Source organism: Dermacentor variabilis, chromosome 1 (assembly GCF_050947875.1).
Source record: "Dermacentor variabilis isolate Ectoservices chromosome 1, ASM5094787v1, whole genome shotgun sequence".
NCBI lineage: Eukaryota > Metazoa > Arthropoda > Arachnida > Ixodida > Ixodidae > Dermacentor > Dermacentor variabilis.
Genome location: NC_134568.1, coordinates 232,556,244 through 232,581,133, shown reverse-complemented (window position 1 = coordinate 232,581,133; position 24,890 = coordinate 232,556,244). Strand labels below are relative to the sequence as shown.

The following is a 24,890-nucleotide window of genomic DNA, read 5'->3' as shown; positions in this document are numbered from 1 at the left end:
TAGCTGAGCATTAATATTTTTAAATTAAAAAAGTGATAACAATGCCTTTGGCTGACTGGCATTCTTTGAGTGTTATATGCATTTGGGCATGTGTATGTTTGTGTATACAGGGTGTTTCAGCTAACTTTAGCCAGTTTAAAAACATGCTGATGCACTCTAAGACAACGCAACCAAATGCATGTTGCTCACTTTTGTATGTAGTGTGTCACGCTATTTTTGTATTCTGCTTAATTAGATAATTAGTCAAGATTATTTAACCTACTTCAAAAGCAACAAAGTTATGAAAAAAATTCCAATTAGAAAGTTGTAGAGCGCTTTCCAAAACATTTGATTAGACAGTTTTGAACTTTCTATCTGTTAAGTATTAGTGTTTTTCGGCTTACTATGGATGCCCGCGAAATACAAAAAAATATGTGACATACCCGCTTGCGCGCCGTGATTGCAGCGCTCCCAAACTGTCTGCGTACCATGTTAAATAAACACCAACTCACCCAAGAAGTCATCCTCTGATAATAATAATGGCCCCACTATCAAGACATTTGCTGGGCGAGCTGGCATTGCATCCTTGATTTAGGCAGTGCGAAATAACAGACGGAGGGAAAGAAAACACAGACACAGCGCAGATTTATTGCTGCACTCGACAAATCTTTCGCAGTGCTTCGTTGTGCAACCACTATCAAAAAAAATTCTGAAATGGCTGGGTGTTCTTTAATTACACTGCATGTGAAAAAGTCAAATTTGTTTCCACATCTGGACTAGCTTTCAGAATTTGTGATCACAGTGAAACTGAATAAAAAATTCGAAGGCTTTCCATCTACTCTGGTGCTGTCTGTTTTTAATAACGCGTAAGATCAAAGAAAGGTGGAAAATCTAAATTTTCAGCAAGTACAATTCATTTTTGTCTGAAGGTGTAAATTACATGTCCAAATGTATGTGCTATACATAAGAAAATAAGAAAAAGAGTAGCACATGCAACTACACATGTGGATGCTAAAAAGGAATACAGTACAAGCATTTTGACATGTAAGAAGATGTATTTGTACAACAAGTAAATGACACCAAATGACCAGCATGAAGTGCAAGAGAAGCGCTGCGCTGCAATGGTTGACTGCACTGTGTGGCAGTATGTCGAGATGCTGCTGCAGTATGGATCATTCAATTCGTTGTAATCGAAATTAACAGGGCACTGGATTGTTATAAGTGGACCGCTCTCCCATAGAGTCCTAGCAAAACATTTTGGCTGTTGAGAAACTTCGCAGTAGCCAAAAGTGTGCTGTAAGTTGGATTGTTATACGTGGGCTTGACTCCATCAGAAAAGAAAAAGCACACATGGCAGTGTAGTATGTTGACATTCCAGTGGAGCCTGACAGTCACTGTATAACAATCGGCAACCATACTTAGATGCTACTAGAAACCAGCTTTACTCTTTTAACATGAAAAAAAAGAAGGTATTCAGAGTTTCAAAAGAACGACAGAGACCTGGGGAGGTATTCTGCAAGAGTCCACCTAGTGGGCATGTCCATTTCGTCTGCTGATAAAGTGCTGATTGGCTGTGGCGCCTCGCTGCCGTGGATGCGCAGCCCAGCCCGGCCAATCAGAGCTTCAACAGCAGACGAAATGGACATTTCCACTAGGTGGACTCTTATAGAATACCTCCCCAGACCTCCAAGATTTCTTTGTGAGATTTAAATACTAATGAACCTGCTTAGACATAACAAGATGAGCCACAGATTTGTGTTTGACAATCAATATTAATTTATGTTTTAAAGGGAAGTAATGAGAGGAGCCTAACGCAACAACATTGTGGCAGGGAGGTTTGCACTACAAGTCAAAAGAAAAATATGAGTAATAAAAGAATAAAACGTAAGTCTGTACAATGTTTCAAGACAAGGCAAAAACAAGCATGTAATGATATTTTACAGCTTAATATTTTAGACTACCTTCAGCAATACTGTGGCTGATCTTCGAAATTCATGTCCACACAGACAGCTTCAGCACTCAACAAAGTGCATATAAATGTCAGTCAACTTCTTTTATAAGCACTAATGTATATTAATAAAAAGTGAACCCTACAAATCACACAATGCCTGATCCGAAACATCATATGTCCAATGCCACAGATGCTGCCTCAAAGGTTTTTGTCCCCAGCAGACCAAAATATTGCTACAATATTGGGCACTCTACACTGACAGTAAACTCCCGCCACTGACTAGTTAGAAGCATGAAGGCAGTGAAGAAAACTGAGCCGAGTAAACGGCCACTAAATACGGGCAGTATTACTACTCTCATCGGAATGTGTACAAGAAGTATTTGTACAGGCAGTGAAGTGTTGCCTCAAAGATGAGGTTTCTCAGAGTGATGTGACCTGGAGAAACCATGCAATCTAAGCAACTCATGCAACTTTCCATTCCTGTCCACAGGCACTGACTTCCCAACACTGTGACACAGATAGCTGATTTTCAATTTTTCAAATCTATGCCTTCTTTGTGAAGACAAGAGTCTACTGTTGAGTTAACCTAGAATATTTTAAGACCTATCAGAGTACTGCTAATGACACAAATCAGTCTATATGAAAAATTTGTGTCCTTGACAATATTCTGCGTGACGTCACCCAACCAATGAAGACTGCCACAATGCTGAAAAATGCTGACAACACTTGAAAAACAAGTCGTGGTGCGAATATAGTCCACACCATTAGGTGACGGCGCAGCAGCAAGCATGACGCCATTGTGCTGCAGACCTGAAATGCAAGCAGAAAACAAGAACTTTATTTGATGCTTCATGCAACTAAAACTAAGTACAATGACCATTTGTTGCAGCAATGAAGAAAACAAACAGGTTCAACAACCTTGGTAATTTTATACATGTGCAGTTCCTTAAAGCTCTTTTCCTCTGTTTGTACTATATCCTATTCAGAGTGGAAAATCTGCATGTAAATACGGTCACAAGGCTTATTTTTCCGAAGCAATTTGCAAATTTGCATGTGGATGTCGACATGATCTCCCCAGAAGCACATGCCCATTAAATATTTTAATTCCCACAGTATAAAAGCAGACTGGGGCCCATGAATTCTGCACAGTCACAAGGCTTTGTGCATGCTCTCGCCAAAGTTGTAGTGGGCTACACTTTTTCATAACAAACAATACAAGTGAAAGACAATCAACTGAAAGCATTCAAAATGTCTTCAAATAGTGCTGAGCGAGAAGTTGACTGCTTTGAAGATTACATGCTATGCGACGCTTGCAGTCGAAAGAACACTCCACATCTACTGCCATGGCAATGATTTGCTATCATTCCTGTAGCAAGGCTGAATAAGTGCAACGACATGCTTATATGTATGAACTGCGCATGACCCACCGTGGCACTACTTTGTATATATATCCCGTTCATTCTTCCAATAAAGTTGTTCATTGCCTGACCCCGACTCACCCACATGGTGGCAGTGATTCACTATCGCTACGTCGGCCCCGTCAACGCTGCTTCGCCCACCGAAACCACTGGACCCATCAGTAGACGCATGGCTTGGATGGAAAACTTGGAAATGTGAGTTCACATTGTTCTAGACGGCTACCCAGTTAAGTAAGTAGCCCAAAGACATCCAAGCAGCAACGTTACTTGTAACAGTTGGAGAGGAGGGCAGGAAAGCTTACAGTGCCTTCAAATTTGAAAATGAAGCGGATAGGAACAACGTCGACATTTTGCTTCAGAAATTTGAAGAATTCTACAAAACAGTGACAAACTTGATGTTTAATGAATTTCATTGTGGGCATCATTAAGGAGTGTGCAATGGAAGTCGGTGGTAACTCCGTTAGGCAGAATACCAGCAAACTATCGCAGGAGACGAAAGATCTGATCAAGAAACGCCAATGTATGAAAGCATCTAACCCTACAGCTAGAATAGAACTGGCAGAACTTTCGAAGTTAATCAACAAGCGTAAGACAGCTGACATAAGGAAGTATAATATGGATAGAATTGAACATGCTCTCAGGAGCGGAGGAAGCCTAAAAACAGTGAAGAAGAAACTAGGAGTTGGCAAGAATCAGATGTATGCGTTAAGAGACAAAGCCGGCAATATCATTACTAATATGGATGAGATAGTTCAAGTGGCTGAGGAGTTCTATAGAGATTTATACAGTACCAGTGGCACCCACGACGATAATGGAAGAGAAAATAGTCTAGAGGAATTCGAAATCCCGAAGGTAACGCCGGAAGAAGTAAAGAAAGCCTTAGGAGATATGCAAAGGGGGAAGGCAGCTGGGGAGGATCAGGTAACAGCAGATTTGTTGAAGGATGGTGGACAGATTGTTCTAGAGAAACTGGCCACCCTGTATACGCAATGCCTCATGACCTTGAGCGTACCAGAATCTTGGAAGAACGCTAACATAATCCTAATCCATAAGAAAGGGGACGCCAAAGACTTGAAAAATTATAGACCGATCAGCTTACTGTCCGTTGCCTACAAAGTATTTACTAAGGTAATTGCAAATAGAATCAGGAACACCTTAGACTTCTGTCAACCAAAGGACCAGGCAGGATTCCGTAAAGGCTACTCAACAATAGACCATATTCACACTATCAATCAAGTGATAGAGAAATGTGCAGAATATAACCAACCCTTATATATAGCTTTCATTGATTACGAGAAAGCGTTTGATTCAGTCGAAACCTCAGCAGTCATGGAGGCATTACGGAATCAGGGTGTAGATGAGCCATATATAAAAATACTGGAAGATATCTATAGCGGCTCCACAGCCACCGTAGTCCTCCATAAAGCAAGCAACAAAATCTCAATAAAGAAAGGCGTCAGGCAGGGAGATACGATATCTCCAATGCTATTCACAACGTGTTTACAGGAGGTATTCAGAGACCTGGATTGGGAAGAATTGGGGATAAAAGTTAATGGAGAATGCCTTAGTAACTTGCGATTCGCTGATGATATTGCCTTGCTTAGTAACTCAGGGGACCAATTGCAATGCATGCTCACTGACCTGGAGAGGCAAAGCAGAAGAGTGGGTCTAAAAATTAATATGCAGAAAACTAAAGTAATGCTTAACAGTCTCGGGAGAGAACAGCAATTTACAATAGGCAGCGAGGCACTGGAAGTCGTAAGGGAATACATCTACTTAGGGCAGGTAGTGACGGCGGATCCGGATCATGAGACGGAAATAATCAGAAGAATAAGAATGGGCTGGAGTGCGTTTGGAAGGCATTCCTAAATCATGAACAGCAGGTTGCCGTTATCCCTCAAGAGAAAAGTATATAATAGCTGTGTCTTACCAGTACTCACCTACGGGGCAGAAACCTGGAGGCTTACGAAAAGGGTTCTACTCAAATTGAGGACGACACAACGAGCTATGGAAAGAAGAATGATAGGTGTAACGTTAAGGGATAAGAAAAGAGCAGATTGGGTGAGGGAACAAACGCGAGTTAATGACATCTTAGTTGAAATCAAGAAAAAGAAATGGGCATGGGCAGGACATGTAATGAGGAGGGAAGATAACCGATGGTCATTAAGGGTTACGGACTGGATCCCAAGGGAAGGGAAGCGTAGCAGGGGGCGGCAGAAAGTTAGGTGGGCGGATGAGATTAAGAAGTTTGCAGGGACGGCATGGCCACAATTAGTACATGACCGGGGTTGTTGGAGAAGTATGGGAGAGGCCTTTGCCCTGCAGTGGGCGTAACCAGGCTGATGATGATGATGATGATGAATTTCATCTCGGATCAAGAGACCAAAAGCAAGGGGAGTGTTTCAATGACTGGCTCACAGACCTCAGGCTTTTAGCAAAGAACTGCGAGTTCGGGGACCTAGAAGACCGTTTGCTCCGTAGCTGAATCATTCTGGGACTGCGAAACAAAAGCTTGCAGGAAAGGCTTATTTCCGAGAACCCATCATACAGTAAGACCATTGAAATTTGCCGGGTCCAGGAACTAGGAAAGAGCAACTTAAAGAAGTAAGTGAAGGTGCAGAAGTAGCACGTGCCACAGTAATTCAAGCAGTCACCACAGAAAGGAAACCGTGTAGTCATTGTGGCTATACCCCTCACCGTGGCGAAATATGCCTGGCTGAAGGAAAAACATCCAAAAAGTATGGTGGGCGTAATCACTTTGCTCAAGCATGTAGATCGTCGGTGCGACGACAAACCAGAGGCGTTAAAAACGTGCTGCGCGAGGTACAAGCAGAAGAAGACGATTTCTTTTTACAAGCCCTGACTGTCAGTGCAGTTGAAGTGGCAGATCATTGGAGTGCAACAGTTGACATTGAAGGCCGCAAGTTCACATGCAAGCTAGACACAGGTGTTAACTGCTGCGTCATTTCAAGCAAGGATGCTAAACTGCTGCCGAACAAGCCCCAGCAAACCTGCCACACCACATTGACTGCTTTTTTCGGTCATAAGACTACTGCGAGAGGAAAAATTTGGCTGCGACTGTCAGCAGACAGCAGAGTGCATGAAGAGTCATTTTTCGTGGTCGAACAAAATGTGCCCATGACTCTAAGTGGATCAGTGGCAGAACACCTCAGGTTTCTTTGTCGCATGCAAAATGTTCACGTCGAAGAGTTATACCCGGCAGCACAACCTTTCGCAGAAGTTTTCAGTGGACTGGAACAGCTGAAAGGCGTGGAGTATACAATGAAGCTAAAGCCAGGAGTGCTTAGTACACATACAAACTTAGTACACATACACAAATACGCAAGGCATTAAATGGGGGGATGGCTGTTGTTGTAGCTCCTGTAGGTAGAGTATCGCGCATATTATGTGGAAGGGTGTGGGTTTGATTCTTATTTGGTGGTGTCGTTTCTTTTTTTTCCACTTTCATTTAACTTTGCCTCATTAATTCCACACCTAAATTTTTAAAAATGCAGTTAGTTCCTCTTATGCTTTCCTTGGCTTTACATTCCAATGGCTTCATCATCTGGCTATCAAATTATGCTGAATTTTACATCAACACAGTACTATGTGCCATACACTGCAAAGGACAAATTATAGCTATCTGCGAAAGTTTCTGCATCAGAAAGTTTTTGTTTGCAAATTAAAAATATCGCTCAATTTTCTTTTAGAATAAAAGCTAGGCTAACTTTAACTCTTCCGTTACCGCACCTATAGAAATTGATAAATTTGAAATAAAACTTCGACTGGAGGTATCGTCGAAACTACTCTCCAGTGCTCCTAGTCAATCAATAAAAAGATGAAAAAATTTGCATTTTGGTTGACTCGGCAACACGATTTTTTTAAATGACAGCAAAAGTGAAGACACTGAAACTTCCCTCAGGTTATCATTTTTCCAATACGACATACAAGCTATTTTAAAAATGTCTCAAGCAACAGTAAATGTTCATGAGTGCTTGGCATTCCGTTCAACTAATATCAAGGACAAGTTCATTCCCCCCCCCCCCCCTTCACAATGGGCTTCTTTTATCAGTCGAAAATTTCACAGGGTGTGTACAAATTATTACGAGCAATCTTTCCCGTCATGTGGGGTTTTCACTCACACAGGAGTGCACAGTCGAGTTCGGACTGATCTTCAACTGAAGCTTGACTAGCTGTCTAATGAATTACACTTTAAACATTGCCTATGAAAGTGCCCTTACTGGTCAAGACGTATTTTTGGGCTAGTTGGTTCATATCCGCAGTAAAACAGCGCCACAGGACACAAGGGACCAGACCAAGAAGAACAACACGTATACAGGGCCCTTATTCATTACTGTACAATATTGTGCAATACTCCGCATAAATGCACAGCATTGTTCAGGAACTGAACAGAGCATGTGGAAGCTCCAGTACCAGATGAACCGACACTAAACTATCTTGCTTCCACAGAAAAGCAGGCTGAACGCAATAATCAAGTATGAGGAGGCTTCTGCATGCTCCCTGACCTGACAACTACTGCTTTGCAAGCCTAATTAATGCAGTAAGAAATTAACCACGTTCCTGCTGTAATGAGTAGAGACAAATGCTCCTTGTATAATAGAACTTACCCATTTTCATATATGCAAAGCTACTGCTTTCACGCATAGCATGGGCATCAATATGGCTAGTATTGACAAACAAATCATAATTTTTTAGTGATCTGATTTGCAAAAGGTGGTAACTACGAATCAGGGGCATATTTTATATAGTTCAGATTTTTTTAACCTTCAGTACATATATTCAAAGCAGCTAATTATTACTTTCACTTGCGTTCCTTCAGGTGTTTCTTTGAAGTTTCCAACAAGAATGCTCAAAAATTTTCTGAGCAATTATTATTGCTAAACATCCATTCAAAACACCAGTGATCAGGCTATAATTTTATGTATAGCAGTATATGTTCTGAAATGTCCTAAAATAAAATGCTAAAACATAAAAGCATTGAAAATGAGCACATTTTTAGTAGTAACGAAAGAGTTATGGGAACCCTGTACAGGCTTTGACATTGCAAGTTTTCAACCTACACTTTCTTTGAGGCAGTAATGGGAAACTGTCTGACTTATTACCCACCAGCATCACGAGGCAGCTAACATTACGTGTGCAAATACTCTCATTGATTTAAGGAACCCTACGCAAGCTGGTGCATGCAACCACTTAGCAAAAGGAAGCACAGAACCCCCAAAAAACTGCTGCTGTAATGTAGGGTTTTTAATACTATGCATCTCCATAAAGACCTGCAGAGGCTAGGTGGGGCAGGTGTTGGTGCTTAGGGAAGTCAGCATGTGAGGGCACACACCATTTCTCTGCCCAGGACTGGGTAACAGAAATGCCAGCCACTCTTCTGAACGCTTGCCTGCTCACCACATGTGGTGCAAGCCTGTTTATGGCACCTTAAAAGGTGTACACCGGTTTCCATGCCCTTTCATGCTCTGAAGATTCGTGCAGATGGGTAGAAAAAAAACCATCCTGGTTTGTGCAGAATGTTATTTCCAGCAGTACGATTTGTGATTACACCATGCACACTGCTGTGCCAAGAAGCCCCTAAAAACATCACCACCATTTTCAGGCGAATGGAATAAAGTTTGCTCCACAGCAGGACATTAAACAAATAACAAAAACAAGGAAATCTTTTTGTTCCCTCTTTGTCATCTGCCTAATATCTCACTTCAGGCACTGTTTGTTTACCGAGTATGCACAAGCTAGCTCAAAATTAGAACTATGTTGGCTTTCAGGTGGTTTACATGACAATATACTACATGAAGAAGGTGCATCTTACCTGCAGCAGAAGCAGTGTACAGTAAGCAACAAATGGCACGACTTGCTTCATGGTAGAAGACATGCCTTGTGTACAAAATGTGCCTCGCATGACGGGAAGGCTGGCACCTGCCACTAATGGGCCAGCAAAGGTGTTCAGCAGCACTTTTACTGCACCCAGAGTCATGGGTGGCTGATCTATGGGTGCACCCACAAATGCCACTTTCCAATGGATTGTCGAGAAGCTCGTCTGATGGCCTGTGCTAAAGAAGCCCAGCTGGCCCATGAGCAACCAGCACAGCAATGGTCCCCACACATCTAAAGAAAAAGAGAAGCGAATGCTCGGTGCTTGCACGCCACATAAAGACTGGCTTCCACAGACTACAAAGTTAAGAGGAAGCTTTAGCTCGAGGCATACTGCGATTTCCCTATTAAAATATATGTAAAATGTATGAATGCTTTTATTGAACAACTACTACACCGATTTTGACTTAGGGCCTGAAATTTCTTACAAAAATTCCCAAAGGCTGAAGGCTGGCAAGTTTAAGAAAAATTGAAGCACTAAGTTTACAAGTCCATAACTCTGCACCAAAAACAGACGTATCACAGTTCTATAAGCTACGTATGCTTGAGCATCTCAAGCAGATAAATTTGGTATATGAATTTACAGCTTATGTAAAACTGTTATAATGTTTACGGGGATTTTGCAAAAGTTCTACTTATAGATTAGTGGTATAAGAGCAGTGTATAATACACAAATTTTGTACACTTTAGGTGTATTATGAGATGTAGCGTACAGAATTGTTATATTGTTTATATTGCTGAGTTAAAGAGCTGTAGATTTGATACATCATTTTTTTTTTTCAATTTAGCAATTTTCAACATATTTTGTAAAAAAAATTGGCCTAACTCAATATTTTGCTTCCTATGGTCACTAGATTTACCAGATATTCCTGTTGAACCAGGAAGAAAATGTAGAAAACATGAAACTTAGTATGTCGATCAATAACACCATTACTGCTTCAGTTTGTGTGCAGCATGAATCAACAAAGAAAAGTCCAGTCTTCAACACGAATTTCATCCAGTAATGATAATCTTTTCCCAGAAAACAAACATGACAGTCACAGAAATCTAATCTACTACACCACTTTTATAGCATGTGTTTCAGGAATGACTTTAAGTGAGTATTAAATGCAATGCAGCAGAGAATAACTTTTTTCTCATTAGAGGAAACGTACTCATTTTCTTTAATGTTTAAATTTAGTTATACTTCTAAAATATACTTCACCACAGGCACCCTTATACAATTAACAAGTTTAATGACTGGTGGCTTGAATGGAAGCCAAGAATTATTAAAAAGCTAAAGGCTATTAAAAATATTAGTGAAACTTCAATGAAGTATACCGAGAAAAAAAAAAGCGTGAACCAAAAGAATATGTAATTTTACTGAAGTCAGCAGTCAAAAAAAGTTTTTTTGAAATGTCAGAAAACCTGAATATACAGTACATTTCCATTAAGATGTACTAGCTAGAACTGTGAATCTGGTAATCTTTTCCAAAGTTTGCCTTAATAAAAGAATGTACTATTCCTGTGCACCCAAATATCTACAACACTAAATAATAAATGAAACAGCACTAAAACCAAAAGGCAGACATAAAAAGTGGCATTTATTGGATTTGCATGATAAAAAGTGTTTCTTTATGCACTCTTAGTTAAGTTATTGAGCACCTAATTGTTGCTTGCTGGCACTGTGCAAATCTTTGCACTGTCACAAAAGCTGACATTTGGCTTACCTTAATTAAAATCTTTTCAGTGCCCTCATGTTGATGAAAAAAAAATGGACCAAATAATTCAGGGCTTTATCAGCTGCAACAAGCATTAACAACATTGGTTCTTGTACCTCCTGGGAAATGTCTTCACCACAAGTGTGAGCCTGCAGACAACTAAGTTAAACCTCGATATAACGAAGTCGGTAAAATCGGCAATTTGCTTCGTTATAAGAAATTTCGTTCTATTGAAATTCGACCTTTCATGCAAATAAGTACAGTCGCCGATCGATTTTTCTTACACGGAACGGAGCCGCAGAATTTCCCGAATTATCGGTCAACCGAAAAAAGCAAATTTTATTGAGAAAACAATTCATTTTGATAAATTTGGAAGTCGGCAACAAATGATACGGTTTCATGCCACGTACGTCGACGCTATCTTCTCGCCGGAACAAATTAAGTGAAGCCAGCCACGCTTTCGTGTGCACCCCGCCCCCGCCGTTGATAGCGTCGCCCGCACTGGGACGACGTCATCAGGAAAAGCGCCGGCAGCGGGGAGCGAACGCTTCGTCTGCCTATCGCTTCAACGGGTCGCCGAAGCTGGACATTACGCAACCTGCAATACTAAACGCGCGGTAATACAGCTTCATGGTGCCACGCCGCCTCGGCTCGCCCACTCTTTGGTATACACTGCAGATTACCCCTAAAGCAAGGTGGGCGGCTGGGTATGCGCTCAGCCGCGCTTACAGCTATGCGTAGCCACGGCCGAGTCGCGCGCCAGAAATCGAGCCGCGCGCCAACTTACCCCCGCGCCCGCTTGACCGCGTTACCGCGGGCTCGCTCCCCCCACCCCCCTCTTTCATTTTGCTCGCGCGGGAAGGCGGCACTCGTGAAGCCACCATCTTTCGTGTTTCACCCTCGCACACTTGCACTCGCACCTAACGCACACAGTGCGCGGGGCGTGTCAGGATATTGTCGCACTTGGATTGTATACGGAACATGATGCGGCTCTACTTCGGCGGATGCTCTTGTCGCACGGCGTGCGATTTGAGAGGTGCCTTTGCAAGCAGCCACTTGTATAAATCAATAATTTGGCCATCTGCGTCCGCGGAAGTTTCCATTTAGTGTCCAGGCATTCCTTTGCGAAGCAGTGAAATTTCGTTATACTGAAATCGCGTACAAACACACTTCGTGTGAGCATGCGGCCATTAGTTCGAGCTTAGCTTATCTGTACACACACCCCTGTGCTATTCCCTTGATTTGAGTAGATTTGAGTGCAGTGTTTCTAGTTAAGATAACAAATGTAGTAGTGGCAAGAGCAAGGTGCCCAGCAAAACCCTGCATTCCATTTCATCTTCATGAATATTGCCTGCAGAGAACACCAAGTCAAATTTTAAAAAATTTTACTTAAAGCAGGTGGGAGGCAGGACAGGTCAAAGGTCAAATGTGCAGAATCCACTCAGTGATGGACTAAAGAAAAACTAAGAATAAAAAGCAAGAGAAGTAATGGCAGTTGGAAGCACAGATTATCTAGATTCTGCAAGGGTGCCGTTGCCCAGAGTAATTTTTTGTGGCACCTCTTTTAAAGATAGTCTGAACAGCAACAATGAAGCAACACTCTGCGGTCTTATGCAAGCACTGATATTACTTGCACCATGAGCAGAAGCATGCTCAACACTGATGAGCGCGAGATCTGCAGGGGTTTTTAAGCAAATATTCAATGTGCAGAAGGAGCTTGACTTTATGCAGCAAAGTGCCGCAATAGTGTTGTTTATATACAGAAGGCCAATGCCAAAGGCACAATTAAATGCATCAGCACACAATGTAACAAGCTATCCTAGGTCGCATATGGTGATTGAAGGTCACGGATTACTCTGGGAAATAAAGTGATGGCAAGTTCCAACATTTCAGAGGAGTGCTCGTCCTGTCTTGTCTTTCTTCTCCTGTTATCCATGCACTGTTTTTTGCCATGAATTGGTACCAATTCCCCAGTTTTACCCCATTTTTGTGCACTCATTGTACCCAAACGCATCTGTAAGCTACATTTACCTGTTGGAGGCAGTGAAGACCACAGGTTTGAAAGTCCCCAAAGGGCAGCAACCATCAGGCAAAGTGGTAGTGCATAGCTTTCACCAGCCAGAGTCAAAAGGAACAGCAAGGCAGATGCAGGCAGCAGGCTCACATTCCCCGTGGGTGAGTGGGGCACAGCCCAGCCAAGCAGTGCCAAAGCTATGCTGATCACCATAGCTGTGTTTGGAAGAAGCTCCTGAGAAAGGAGACAAAAGAGCTTGTGACATTCACTGATATCATTAGAAGTGTTCAAAGACAAAATTTTTCCAATCAAATTGGACACAATATATTTGCAAAAAGATTACCTGTGAATATTGAATATAATAAGAAATATTTTCCTATACCTGCACAATCTAAACAGAAAGGCTACGTGAGGTTCATTTAGTAAAATAAAAATGCTAGTTTGCATTATTTGATACATGTTGCGCCGTTCGTGATATACATGTAATGTAATGCCATAAATGTTTAAGGTGATTCTGAAGCATACAGTGTAATTTCGTTAGGTAGCCCCCCAGCTACAGGCACTACCTGCTGTATATACGTCAACATTTTAGGACTCAGTGAGGAGGATTGGAGGAACCAAAGGGCGCAAGTTTTAGCAACAACTATGCGAAGCCAACAGACAATGAACTCAAGAAAAGCATGAAAGAAGCCAACTCCTCCTTTAATTTTTTATGATTTTTTATGTGCAGAATTATTTATAGATGGAGGTCAAAATTACAAAACCATTGACATTGCTACACGCGTGTGATATTTCATTGTTTGAACGAAGCACATGGGTGCCATCACTCGAGAAAAGAGGAGGAAGAACGAACTGGGCTCGCGCTGTGAATCTAACCGGTCAGCACTGCAACCGCTGTTGTAAATATAACCTGTAAATAGTTGCTCGTCTTACTGACTCATCCATTGCGTAACACTGTGGTGGAGGGTGCCATGCCCCGTCCTCACCACGGAGCTCCGCAGCGGCAGCACTGTCCTGCTTTCCGCCATGGCGCCCGGTGATGACACGTCTCCTTCTACTCCTGCGACCCCGACAACAACGTACGTTATGGTTACCAATCCCCGCGACCCTTGCATATTCTCCGGCCAAGATAATGTCGACGCTGAGGATTGGCTCAATCTGTACGAGTTTGTTAGCCAAAACAACCACTGGGACCCTACCATTATGCTAGCCAATGTCCTATTCTACTTGGGCGGAACTCCTCGTGTCCGGTTCCCGACACACGAGGACGAGATCTCTAGCTGGGATGCTTTCAAGGAGAAGCTCGTCGACCTCTTTGGAAATCCCATCGGTTGGCAGCTGGCTGCTAGAAAAGAGCTTGCTAGCCGAGTACAGTCTTATACTGAATCATATGTCTCGTACATACAAGATTTGCTCGCTCTTTGCCGGAAAGTCAATGAGAACATGGCTGAGGTTGACAAAGTCGGCCACATACTTAAAGGGATCGCGGACGATGCCTTCAACTTGTTGGCCTTCAACAATGTGTCCACCATCAACGTTGTTGTCATGGAATGCCGCTGCTTTGAGCTCGCCAAAAGCCACAGCATCATTCCACAGTTCTCCTGGCTCCCCAACGACGTCGTCTTGCGTTTACCTTACCGCTTCACCACCTTTTAATGAGCACGTCACATGTATTGTTCGCCGCGAACTTGAGGCTACAAGTCCTGCGCCATTCCATTTTCGCCCACTTGAACCCACCATTGACCAACCAGCCCCAGCGATCTCCCTCATTCAGGCAGCTGTACGGCAAGAATTTGCAAACCTAGGTTTTCCTGCTGCCTGCTCCATCTCCCGACCTGGCGCCTGACCGATGCTGACTGCTGCGCCTCACGGCTATCTGTATTCCCATCTCCGATACCGCAACCCTGCCGAGTGGAGAACTCTGGAAGAGACGCCCATTAGCTTCCGTTGCCACCGCATTGGCCACGTCACTCGCCAGTGCCGCCCCTCCTGGATTTCGCCGTATTCGAGCTCCTTTTCCCCAGCTTCTTGCCCATATGCCGACCCGTGCCGTTACTCGCCTCGCCATATGCCTTCTACCTCTGACGTATCCATCGATGTCAGTTGTCCTGCTTGCTTGCCGCCACCTCAGTGCCGTCGGTACCCATCGCCCCAGCCACGCCGCTATTCGTCGCTGACCAATTATGGACCATCCTGGACGGAAAACTAGGCCATGCAGCTCTTGGAGGTAGTGCTGCGTCGCATTCGTCCTGTCCAAATCCTCCATTGACGCTCCTCATCAACACGAACCTAATTGAAGTAGACGCAAATGGTGTTCCAATGAAGGCATGAAGTGATACTGGAGCCCAAGTGTCCATAATGAGTGCTAACCTATGTCGTCACCTCAAAAATGTTCTTACGCCTGCCATTACTCGAGGCGTATGCATCGCCAATGGCGCCACTGTTGCCGTCAGGGGTATGTGCACTGCTCGCCTAGGAATTGCTGGCCGCCAAGTTCCAGTCCTGTCCACCGTGCTGATCAGTTGCCCTCATAACCTAATCTTCGGGCTCGACTTTCTGACGACGCATTCTGTCCTTATCGACTGTTCTATTAGTATGCTGTACCTCGAGCGTCCTCTTCTTTCAGACGTTCGCTCCAAACAACCGAACACCCTCTGCACTACAGCGTTTGTTCGCTTACCTCCAAAAACCCTAACCTTCGTCGAATTGGTATCAACGGCAACTGTGCCTGATGGCAACTATGTCGTCGCACCTATTAGTTATGTCTTCCTGGCGCGTGACATTTCTGCGCCACACTCCGTCATAACCCTTGCCGCTAATCGCATGTGTCTCCCCGTTATCAATTTTGGCTTGACGAAGCAAGTGTTACCTGAAGGCATAGCGGTGGCTTTGCTCCGGTCAGTGACAGCCGACCACGTCAATGCTTTTGCAGCCGACACGTCTCCAGATTCTCCTGATTACCTGCACGATGCCTTGAACCTTGATGGCCCATTACGTCCCATGGTCGCTCCGGACCTCGCACTTCACCAAGCAGCTGCACTATATCACCTTTTGCTTTCCTACTGCGACATCTTTGACACTGACAATCGACCACTTGGTCAGACATTCCTTGTTAAGCATCGGATAAACACTGGTGATGCAGTTCCCATTCACCGCCGACCATACTGCGTGTCCACAGTAGAGCGGCAAGTTATTCAGCAGGAAGTAAACAAGATGCTCGCCAGAGGTATTGTTGAGCCCTCTTCGAGTCCTTGGTCGTCGACGGTCGTGCTCGTCAAAAAGAAAGCTGGCTCATGGCATTTGTGCGTTGATTACCACCACCTCAACTGAATTACTAAAAAGGATGTTTACCCTTTACCACAAATCGACGAAGCTCTTGATTGTCTTCACGGTGCCAAATACTTTTCGACCTTCGATCTCGTTATTGGCAGATTTCCGTTGATGGGCAAGACCAAGAAAAGACTGCTTTCATCACTGCAGATGGCCTCTACCAATTCAAGGTTATGCTGTTCGGTTTATGCAATGCCCCCGCTATGTTCGAACGGATGACGGACTCTCTGCTTCAATGTTTAAAATAGTCAACTTGCCTTTGTTACATCGATGACGTCCTTGTGTTTTCTCATACATCTGAGACGCACCTTGAGCGCGTTGCAGCTATCCTTGATGTCTTTCGCAAGACTGGGCTCCAATTAAACTCATCGCAGTGCTACTTCAGGCGCCGAGAGATTACAGTGCTAGGCCATCTCATTGATGCTTCCGGAGTACAACCCGACCCAGAGAAGGTTCGAGCAGTAACAGCTTTTCCTGTACCTCAGTCTGGCAAAGACGTCCGGAGCTTTATGGGGCTCTGTTCTTATGTCCGACGGTTCGTGAAAGATTTCGCAGCAATCGCTCGACCACTCACTGAACTTCTGAAGAAAGACGTGCCTTTTACGTGGGGTTCCCCTCAGGCTGCCGCATTTTCATGCCTTATCTTGATTCTCACCAATCGACTGGTCTTGGGCCACTTTGACCCATCCGCATCTACAGAGGTCCGAACCGATGCCAGTGGTTATGGGATTGGCGCCGTCTTATTGCAATGCCAACACGGATACGACCGTGTTATAGCCTACACTAGCCGGCTCCCGACAACTGCAGAGTGCAACTATTCGATTACCGAGCGTGAATGTCTTGCTCTCGTCTGGGCTGTTTCAAAGTTCCGCCCATACTTATATGGCAAGCCCTTCTCAGTAATCACAGACCATCATGCGCTTGTTATATTTCGTCACTCAAGGATCCTACTGGACGGCTCGGTTGTTGGGCCCTCCGACTACAAGAATATCCCTACACAGTGACTTACAAGTCGAGACACCAACACCAGGACGCAGATTGTCTCTCTCGCTACCCAGTCGAAGATGCGACCTCTACGTCTGATACTGACACCGACGCCTGTGTTCTCTCTGTTTTTCCATTGCTCCATGTCACTGACGAGCAGTGCCGTGACCCGTCCTTGCGTATCATCATTGACCGCGACAACTACTGCGACAACGTTCATTCCGACGGCCCTGCATTACTCCTTGTGATCCCTAAACACCTTCACTCGGCTGTTCTCCACGAACTTCACGACCACCTCACTGCCGGTCACCTGGGTGTGTCACATACCTACAACTGGATCCGCCGACGCTTCTTTTGGCCAGGGCTTGCTTGCTCAGTTCGAAGATACGTAGCTGCATGTGAGAAATTCCAGCGACGCAAGACACCATCGACGCTCCCTGCTGGGTAGCTTCAACCACTCGACGTTCCCCCGGAACCATTCTTTCAGGTTGGTTTGGACTTACTTGGCCCTTTTCCTCTTTCTACTTCTGGGAACAGGTGGATCGCTGTGGCCATGGATTACGCCATGCGCTATGCTATCACCTGAGCGCTTCCTACAAGCTGCACCATAGATGTCGCCGATTTTGTTGTACGTGACGTGATTTTATTACATGGTGCTCCGAGACAACTTCTCACAGACTGTGGCTGGATATTCCTATCAAAAGTTATGGCGGACATCCTGCAGTCCTGTGCCACGAGGCACAAGCTATCCACGTCATACCGTCCGCAAACAAATGGCCTCACGGAAGGTCTCAATCGCGCTCTCAGAGACATGCTCACGAAATATGTCTCTTCAGACCACTCTGATTGGGACCTCGCTCTACTGTTTGTCACATTTGCTTATAATTCCTCGCACCACGACACCGCCAGTTATTATCCATTGTTCTTTCTGTTTGCCGAGAACCAGCACTGCCCCTCGACACAACCCTCCCTGTTCACGCGGCCCCGACCAGTGAGTATGCACTTGACGCCATCGCTCGCTGTACCCACGCAAGGGAAATTGCCCGTAACCACCTTCTGAAATCCCAAGAGAGTCAAAGGCATTTGTACGACCGGCAACACCGAGACGCACTTCCCACCTGGTTCCTTGGTGCTTCTATGGTCTCTGTCGTGTCAGGTCGGCCTGTCGGAAAAACTGCTGTCTTGTTACACAGGCCCATACCGAGTGCTTCGTGCCGTGACTCCCATCACCTACGAGATCGCCCCTGACGCCCCATCTGCTTCCCAGTTCAGTAATATTGTGCCCGTTACACGACTGAAGCAGTATCACCCTCCCAGTGATTACATTTAGACGCTCCGGGACGTCGCTTCTGCCACAGGGGGGTTATGCTACACGTGTGTGACATTTGATTGTTTGAACGAGGCGCGTGGGCACCATCACTCGAGAAAAGAGGAGGAAGAACGAACCGGGCTTGCGCTGCGAATCTAGCCGGTCAGCGCTGCAACCGCTGTTGTAAATATAACCTGTAAATAGTTGCTTGTCTTACTGACTCGTAGTTTGCGTAACAATATTCTTAGCCATTGTACTCAGCTTACTTCTGTATTGGTTCTGAGTGACCAGTGCCCTCTGGCAGCAGTTAGGACTCGGAAGAAGCAGTGCCTGCCTTGAATGTAGCACTTACAAAAGGCTGGGCAACGCTGCATTCGCCACTGTAATTTCATTCATATATCATATACCATGTTTGCACAATTCTAACACGCACCTTTTTTAAATAAAAAGTGCGTTCAAATAAAGAACGAAACCAATTCTCCCTGAAAAAAGAAAAGCTCAATGCAAGGTAGCTAGCCACAGTGCCATCAGACATTTTTTTTTTTTTCTGTCTTGGTTTGCGGTCGTCATTTTCCAGTTTATTTATTTATTTATTCATACCTCAAATGCCCCATTTGAGGTTTTACATGAGGGATGGGAATATTTAGATCATGTTTTCAATGAATGCCTTGAATGGTGAATGACTGGAGTGGTGCACCGCTTCAGCAGGTAGATGATTCCAGTCTTTCGCTGTTTCAACGAAGAGTTAAGATGAGCGGTGGTGCGAGCTGGAGGGGGATAAACAGCTTTGGAATGGCTATGACGGGATGAAGTGCGATGCGCAGGCATGATGTCAGTCTGGTGAAGCAGCAAGTGATATAATTTGTAAAAGAGGAACAGTCTTGCTGTTTTGCGGTGGTGCTTGAGGGTTGGAAGGTTCAGAGATGACTTAAGTTTTCTAACCCATTTACCAAACCTATTGCAATGAGCATCTTCACCTATTTATTTTACAGTGTGTGTTGCATAGTGCCCTTGATAGCATACTGCACACTTTTAGCAGGCAACAATAATCCAAACGGGCCACCGTTCCCTGCTGCAGGCGACGCGATGAGGGCATCGCGTTTTGCTTTGGCGGCATCCAGCGTCACTCACCAGCTCGAGTTCGTTTCGGTTTCCTGTCACCCTCTTAAAACACCACGCAATAGAAAAACAACAAAACATGTCTCGGGCCACCGGATCACGACCCGCACGAAGCTTCGCATTGTGTAGATGACAAGAGTAGTCGAGTCTGTCAAATTCTTCTGTCACTTCGGATCGTACGTTTCCCCAGTTAGAATGTTTTTCTCTGGGTTTTTTCCAAAACATATGAGCGAGGTTATATTGTATTGAAATTTCCAGCGGTGATGGTAGGCACACATTACTGAGCCCAACAAGGGGCCGCTACATGGTTGCAAGAACACCTACAGAACTGCAAGAACATATAATATAATATACCCAAGGTTGGATAACTACACCAGGTTAAACCTTGCCACCCAGAAATTTGTAAGTGAGAAGAAGCGAAAACTGAAAAAAAGAAAGAGCAGGAGAGAAAGGAAAAGATTGAAGAGGAGGACAGGAAAAGGCAACCGCCAATTTCCTCCAGGTGGGTCAGTCTGGAGGTGTTGTCTATGTGAAGCAGAGGCCGGAGAGTTGAGTTGCCTCCTCTGGGGGGCCTTTAAAGGGCCCCTCACCAGGTCTGGCCATTTAGAGCTGACAAGCACAGAACATGCAATGCGCGCTAGCGATCGTGTTTGCAAAGAATTACATCGCTACGCGCCGAGGAAAGGTCTGACATTTCAATCCCTCACGGCGACCACACTCCAAGCCGGACAGTGACGTACTCGTGTCCACAGTGTGACGTCGCTCGTGGTCACACATTACTTCGAGAATTATTCAAAGCAACATCTGTTATTTGTGTGATCTGTTGCTTGAATTGACGAATTCAAGTTTAGAGAAATAATAAAACATACAAACGGAATGTCTGCGTGTTTTTTGTTTTACTTAGCACCGAAGCAAGAGAGATGTACTTCCACTTCGTCTGCTTGTTCCCACGGTTGTGCAATCACGTGCGCAGGTACTGAAACTATGCCATTTTCTACCATGTTCTAGCGCGTGATCATGCTCTATGATCCGCTTGTTCTGCCTCAGTATTCGTGTAGCACTGAATTATACTACTTGTCATGTGTCCTGATGCACAGCGTGCAAAATCGTGCGCTGCACGAAACCAGACAATCAGAACAGCTCGCACGCATCACCGTCATTGAAAGTGCACAGCACCGGGAAAAACTCAAAAAAGTTGAGGAGAAAAAAAAAACAATGGCGGGGCCTGTGACATATGTGTCATGCGATCGTCAAGGTCCTATATGGGAGAACGCAGGGTAGCAATTTCGCTTGTGGAGGCTAGACGAAGCGAGTGGAGAGTGTCTTGCTTGCCAGTGGAGCTCGCCTCTTGGAATCATGGGTTCGGGGCACTGAGATATTTCTATCTCGGCTATTAATGAGCCGATTTGAAAAATTTTTGCGGCAGAACGCTCTCTAGAGGACACATAGCAACTTCCAGCGTATAACCAAAATTTGCTATGGGGCCTGGTGAGGGACCCTTTAAAAAGGTCCGAACATCCAGCATAGACTCAACCTCCAAGATCCCCCTTTCCCCAGACATGTCTAAGCCACGCATGGCTACACAAAGGAGGGTCCAACGCTCATGTACTTGGGTACGTGGTGTCACAACATACTAAGCACCTGCTGACGCAGATGCCCCTGAGAGAATTAGATGGAACTGAAGATTACTTTCTGTGGTTGGTAGACAGCGAAAAGGAGGTGTCGTTGGACTCGAATAGTGACTAGCCGCTAAGATTCAGCTGTGCGAGTGTCTGTGTGGCTTTGTATGTTTCATAAAATTGCTTCAACATGGTATGCATCGAGTGAGGTTTCGCTACCTGTTGCAACCAGTAGAATCAGCCCTAAGTTATTAAAGCGAAGCTTTCTTTGCCTCTTCCTTTGACTTTCCAACTGCTACTGCTGCTGCTGCTGCTGTGGCTACTTCTGTCTGGCACACTGCATTGAGGGTTGGTTCAGAGCGTGTGTATACATGACAGGAGTGAGGCAGAGAGGACAGGCGATGCTAGAAAGTCATTTGAGCCCCACCGCACTGAATGTGCACAATGCCTTCTGGAGCTCCCTGGGCGTTGCCACATTAGCCTCTTGAGAGCTGTAATTATCTGTGACCCCTCTCAAAAGCACTGCAGAAACTGCAGCACTTCCCGTTCTACTAAGGTGCGAGTCCAGAAGACACGTAGACAGAACTGTAGAAAGGAAGCAAAAGAAGAGAAAGTTCCCACACAAAGGGAGGGGGGGGGGAGGTGACGTGAGAAGGCAAGGAAACCCTACCACTAGAGATGCGACAGCAGTTGCGGCGAAACTTGATACTTATGTTTAAGGTACAAGACAGTACGTTTCTGCTATTTCTGAAAAACAAACACCAAGCAAATATGTCAAGCAGACAAATTACGCAGGGGGTGCTGAAGCAGAGCAGCATTAATTAAAGCGCACTGCAGGGTCCAGGTGACACTATGGAAGCGGGCGCACAATCAATACTTCTGTGCACACTGCGGTAGCTTTGCGGCTATGGCATTGCTCGAGGTAGCGGATTTTATCCCGACTGCGGCAGCTGCATTTCGTTGGAGGCAAAATAGAAAATGCACGTGCACTTACATTGTTGGACACGTTAAAGAACATCACGGGGTCAAAATTAATCCAGAGTCCGCCACTACGGTGTGCCTCATAATCCGATTGTGGTTTTGGCATGTACAGCCCCATAATCCAATTCAAGTTTAACACTTCTGCCCTGATGCGATGTGCCATGAGAGGCAATGACAATGCTCAGCCCTCTCGGAGGTTATGAAGGTTATGAAATATGGTGCAGAACAACGCCTCAAGCAAACACCTCTCCCTGTGTGTTCTGTGTACTATGCAGACAAACAGCAGTGGTGCATGCAAGGTAACATTTAACATCAACTCACTGCTCTCGTGTTAGACTAAACGTTGAAGAAATTAAGTGTTCACTGTCGACATCACCGCTAATTATCGTCAATCAAAGCAACCAGCACAGAAAGCTTCTCTTACATCGATTCCCACAGTGCATGGATTCTGCATAATTTTTTTTATATATTTAGGCAGTAATATTACTGCATGTTACAATCGGGGTCATGGTAAAATCATGCAGATATGGTACATGTAACTCCATCTGTCTGTCTGTTTACATGCACATTATATGCGTCCATTTATTTACTGATTGCTTATTTACTCATTTATATTACTTGTTCCTCCTGTACTTCTTTTAGTATACATAGTTATGTTCCTTACGTTTCCTTTCTTATTTACTCCCTTATGCCCAATTTTCATTGCATCTTTTTTTATTAATTTTAATTTGCAAAACGAAAGTTCATAAAAATATTAACTTTCATTTTTCTCAATTCCTTCACTCTCTATTTCTTCCATGTCAGTGATAGAGCATGGGTGTCCACTGTTCTACAATAGCAGGTTCTCTCTAGCTGCACGTTCATGCTTTTACTCCTTCCACTACTATAGACTGCAAACATCGAGAAGCGATTTTCTATGCTACAGCTGACCAGTCAAAACAAGCACACTTGGATCAGTGATGCCAACTTTGTCAAATACGCATGCGTTTTTAGAACAAGATGTAATGCCTGCTGTAAGACATGGCAGTGCACTTAAATGAATGTGCTTTGGCTTGGCTTATATTCTAACAATTTTTCATTGTTAAATGTGGTTTTGGTATTCCTGATGCTCTTCTGTATGGGCACTATTCTCCTGTATGACATCCAATGCAATAATGCAACAAAATTAAACACCAAATTTCAAATAATTCGAAAGTCAGAAAAATGTGAACTCAAAAACTAAATTTTTGTCAGAAAACGAACACCAAAGAATGTTAGTTGAATGTCAGAAAGCAAACACCAAAAACATGGTACCCTATCTATAGTACTACATGCATGCACATGAGTATGTAACAATGCATGTGCTACATGTCTACATTGTGAAACGATGTGCTGCACACAATTCTGCATGCTAACATGACATGGCATGCTGTGTCATTCATAATAAGTATCGGTCATGAGCAGCCCCACCTTTCTATGCATTTATGTATTACTACAAACAAAAGTAGCTTATAGATATGGAAACACTGACCATGGAACAAGAGAATACAGGAGGAGAGATAAATTTCTTCCTATGATGTTACCAGATATCACAACCAAGGATCACAACCAAGCATCAGAACCAACTACATGCTGGTGTCATCTGAAGGTGGTGGAACCTATTATCTTGTAATAACAGCAATGCGTTTACTGCCACGCTTAAAGGGACACTAAAGGCAGATAGTAAGTCAACGTGGACTGTTAAAGTACCATTCTAGAAATCTCGCAGCGCTCGTTTCGTGCCAATAAAAGCCTTAATTTAGGAGGAAATCGCACCTGAAGGGTCTGCATACATTTAGTGCAATTCAAATCGACCATTCCCGAACAAGGGAGTAGCGACATTCCATACACCATCACCACCCTTTACTGCCATCGGTGAGTAAAACAGTGCCCGACAGACGACGCTACATTTGTTTTTTTGTGCAAAACACAAATGCGCAGCCATGGAGAAACTAAGCCAAGTGGAATTCGGCGCTGCAGCTGCTTTCGGTCAAGTGATGTGGACTGTTCAGACATCGTGCGTCATCCCATGGACATGCAATTCTCTGCTACTTGCAGTTTGTGTGAGTTCCGTGAGCCAGCAAAACCAGTGCAGCACTATGTGATAACAAAACTACTGAAATGTGAAAGCGCGGGCAGCACAGAGTCAAGCAAAAATGAAAACCTTAGGCCACTCGTGTCATTGCTTAAGGTAACGTCAATGAGTTCTTTTTTCTAAGCATCGAATAGAACTGAACAAGTAGCATTTTCTTCTGACTTATAATGCAATCCACTGGATCTTTTTATTACGAAAGGTTGAGTATTAGTGACAGAATTATAATGAAGAGTGCCTACATCATCAGGCCAGTACTTGAAAGTCCGTACGAGTCACAAATCGTGTCCTGCACTTACCTCAACTTCTCCATTACTAAAGCTCTGTTTGCAATAATGTTAATGCCATAGACGTTCGTGAGCATTAATCTATCACATTGGTGTGGCCTAATATTTGCTGCAGGCTTCTAATCAATGCTGCCCCTCTATGCCTCCTCTCTGCACCTCTCTACACATGGCATTAATAGGTTGCCCGTATGTAC

At 44.3% G+C, this 24,890-nt stretch overlaps 1 protein-coding gene across 1 annotated transcript in view; it reads right to left on the bottom strand.

Moving 5' to 3' along the window:
* Nucleotides 1-2,028: 2,028 nt before the first annotated feature.
* The window catches only part of PIG-O (phosphatidylinositol glycan anchor biosynthesis class O), a 47,488-nt gene continuing 24,626 nt past the window's right edge, over nt 2,029-24,890 (bottom strand). The window contains exons 9-11 of the mRNA XM_075670886.1: nt 12,975-13,191; nt 9,182-9,477; nt 2,029-2,740 (exon numbers count right to left, since the gene is read on the bottom strand). Coding sequence (XP_075527001.1) covers nt 2,561-2,740; nt 9,182-9,477; nt 12,975-13,191 — 693 coding nt within the window. The 3' untranslated portion in view covers nt 2,029-2,560. The remainder of the gene's footprint in view (nt 2,741-9,181; nt 9,478-12,974; nt 13,192-24,890) is intronic.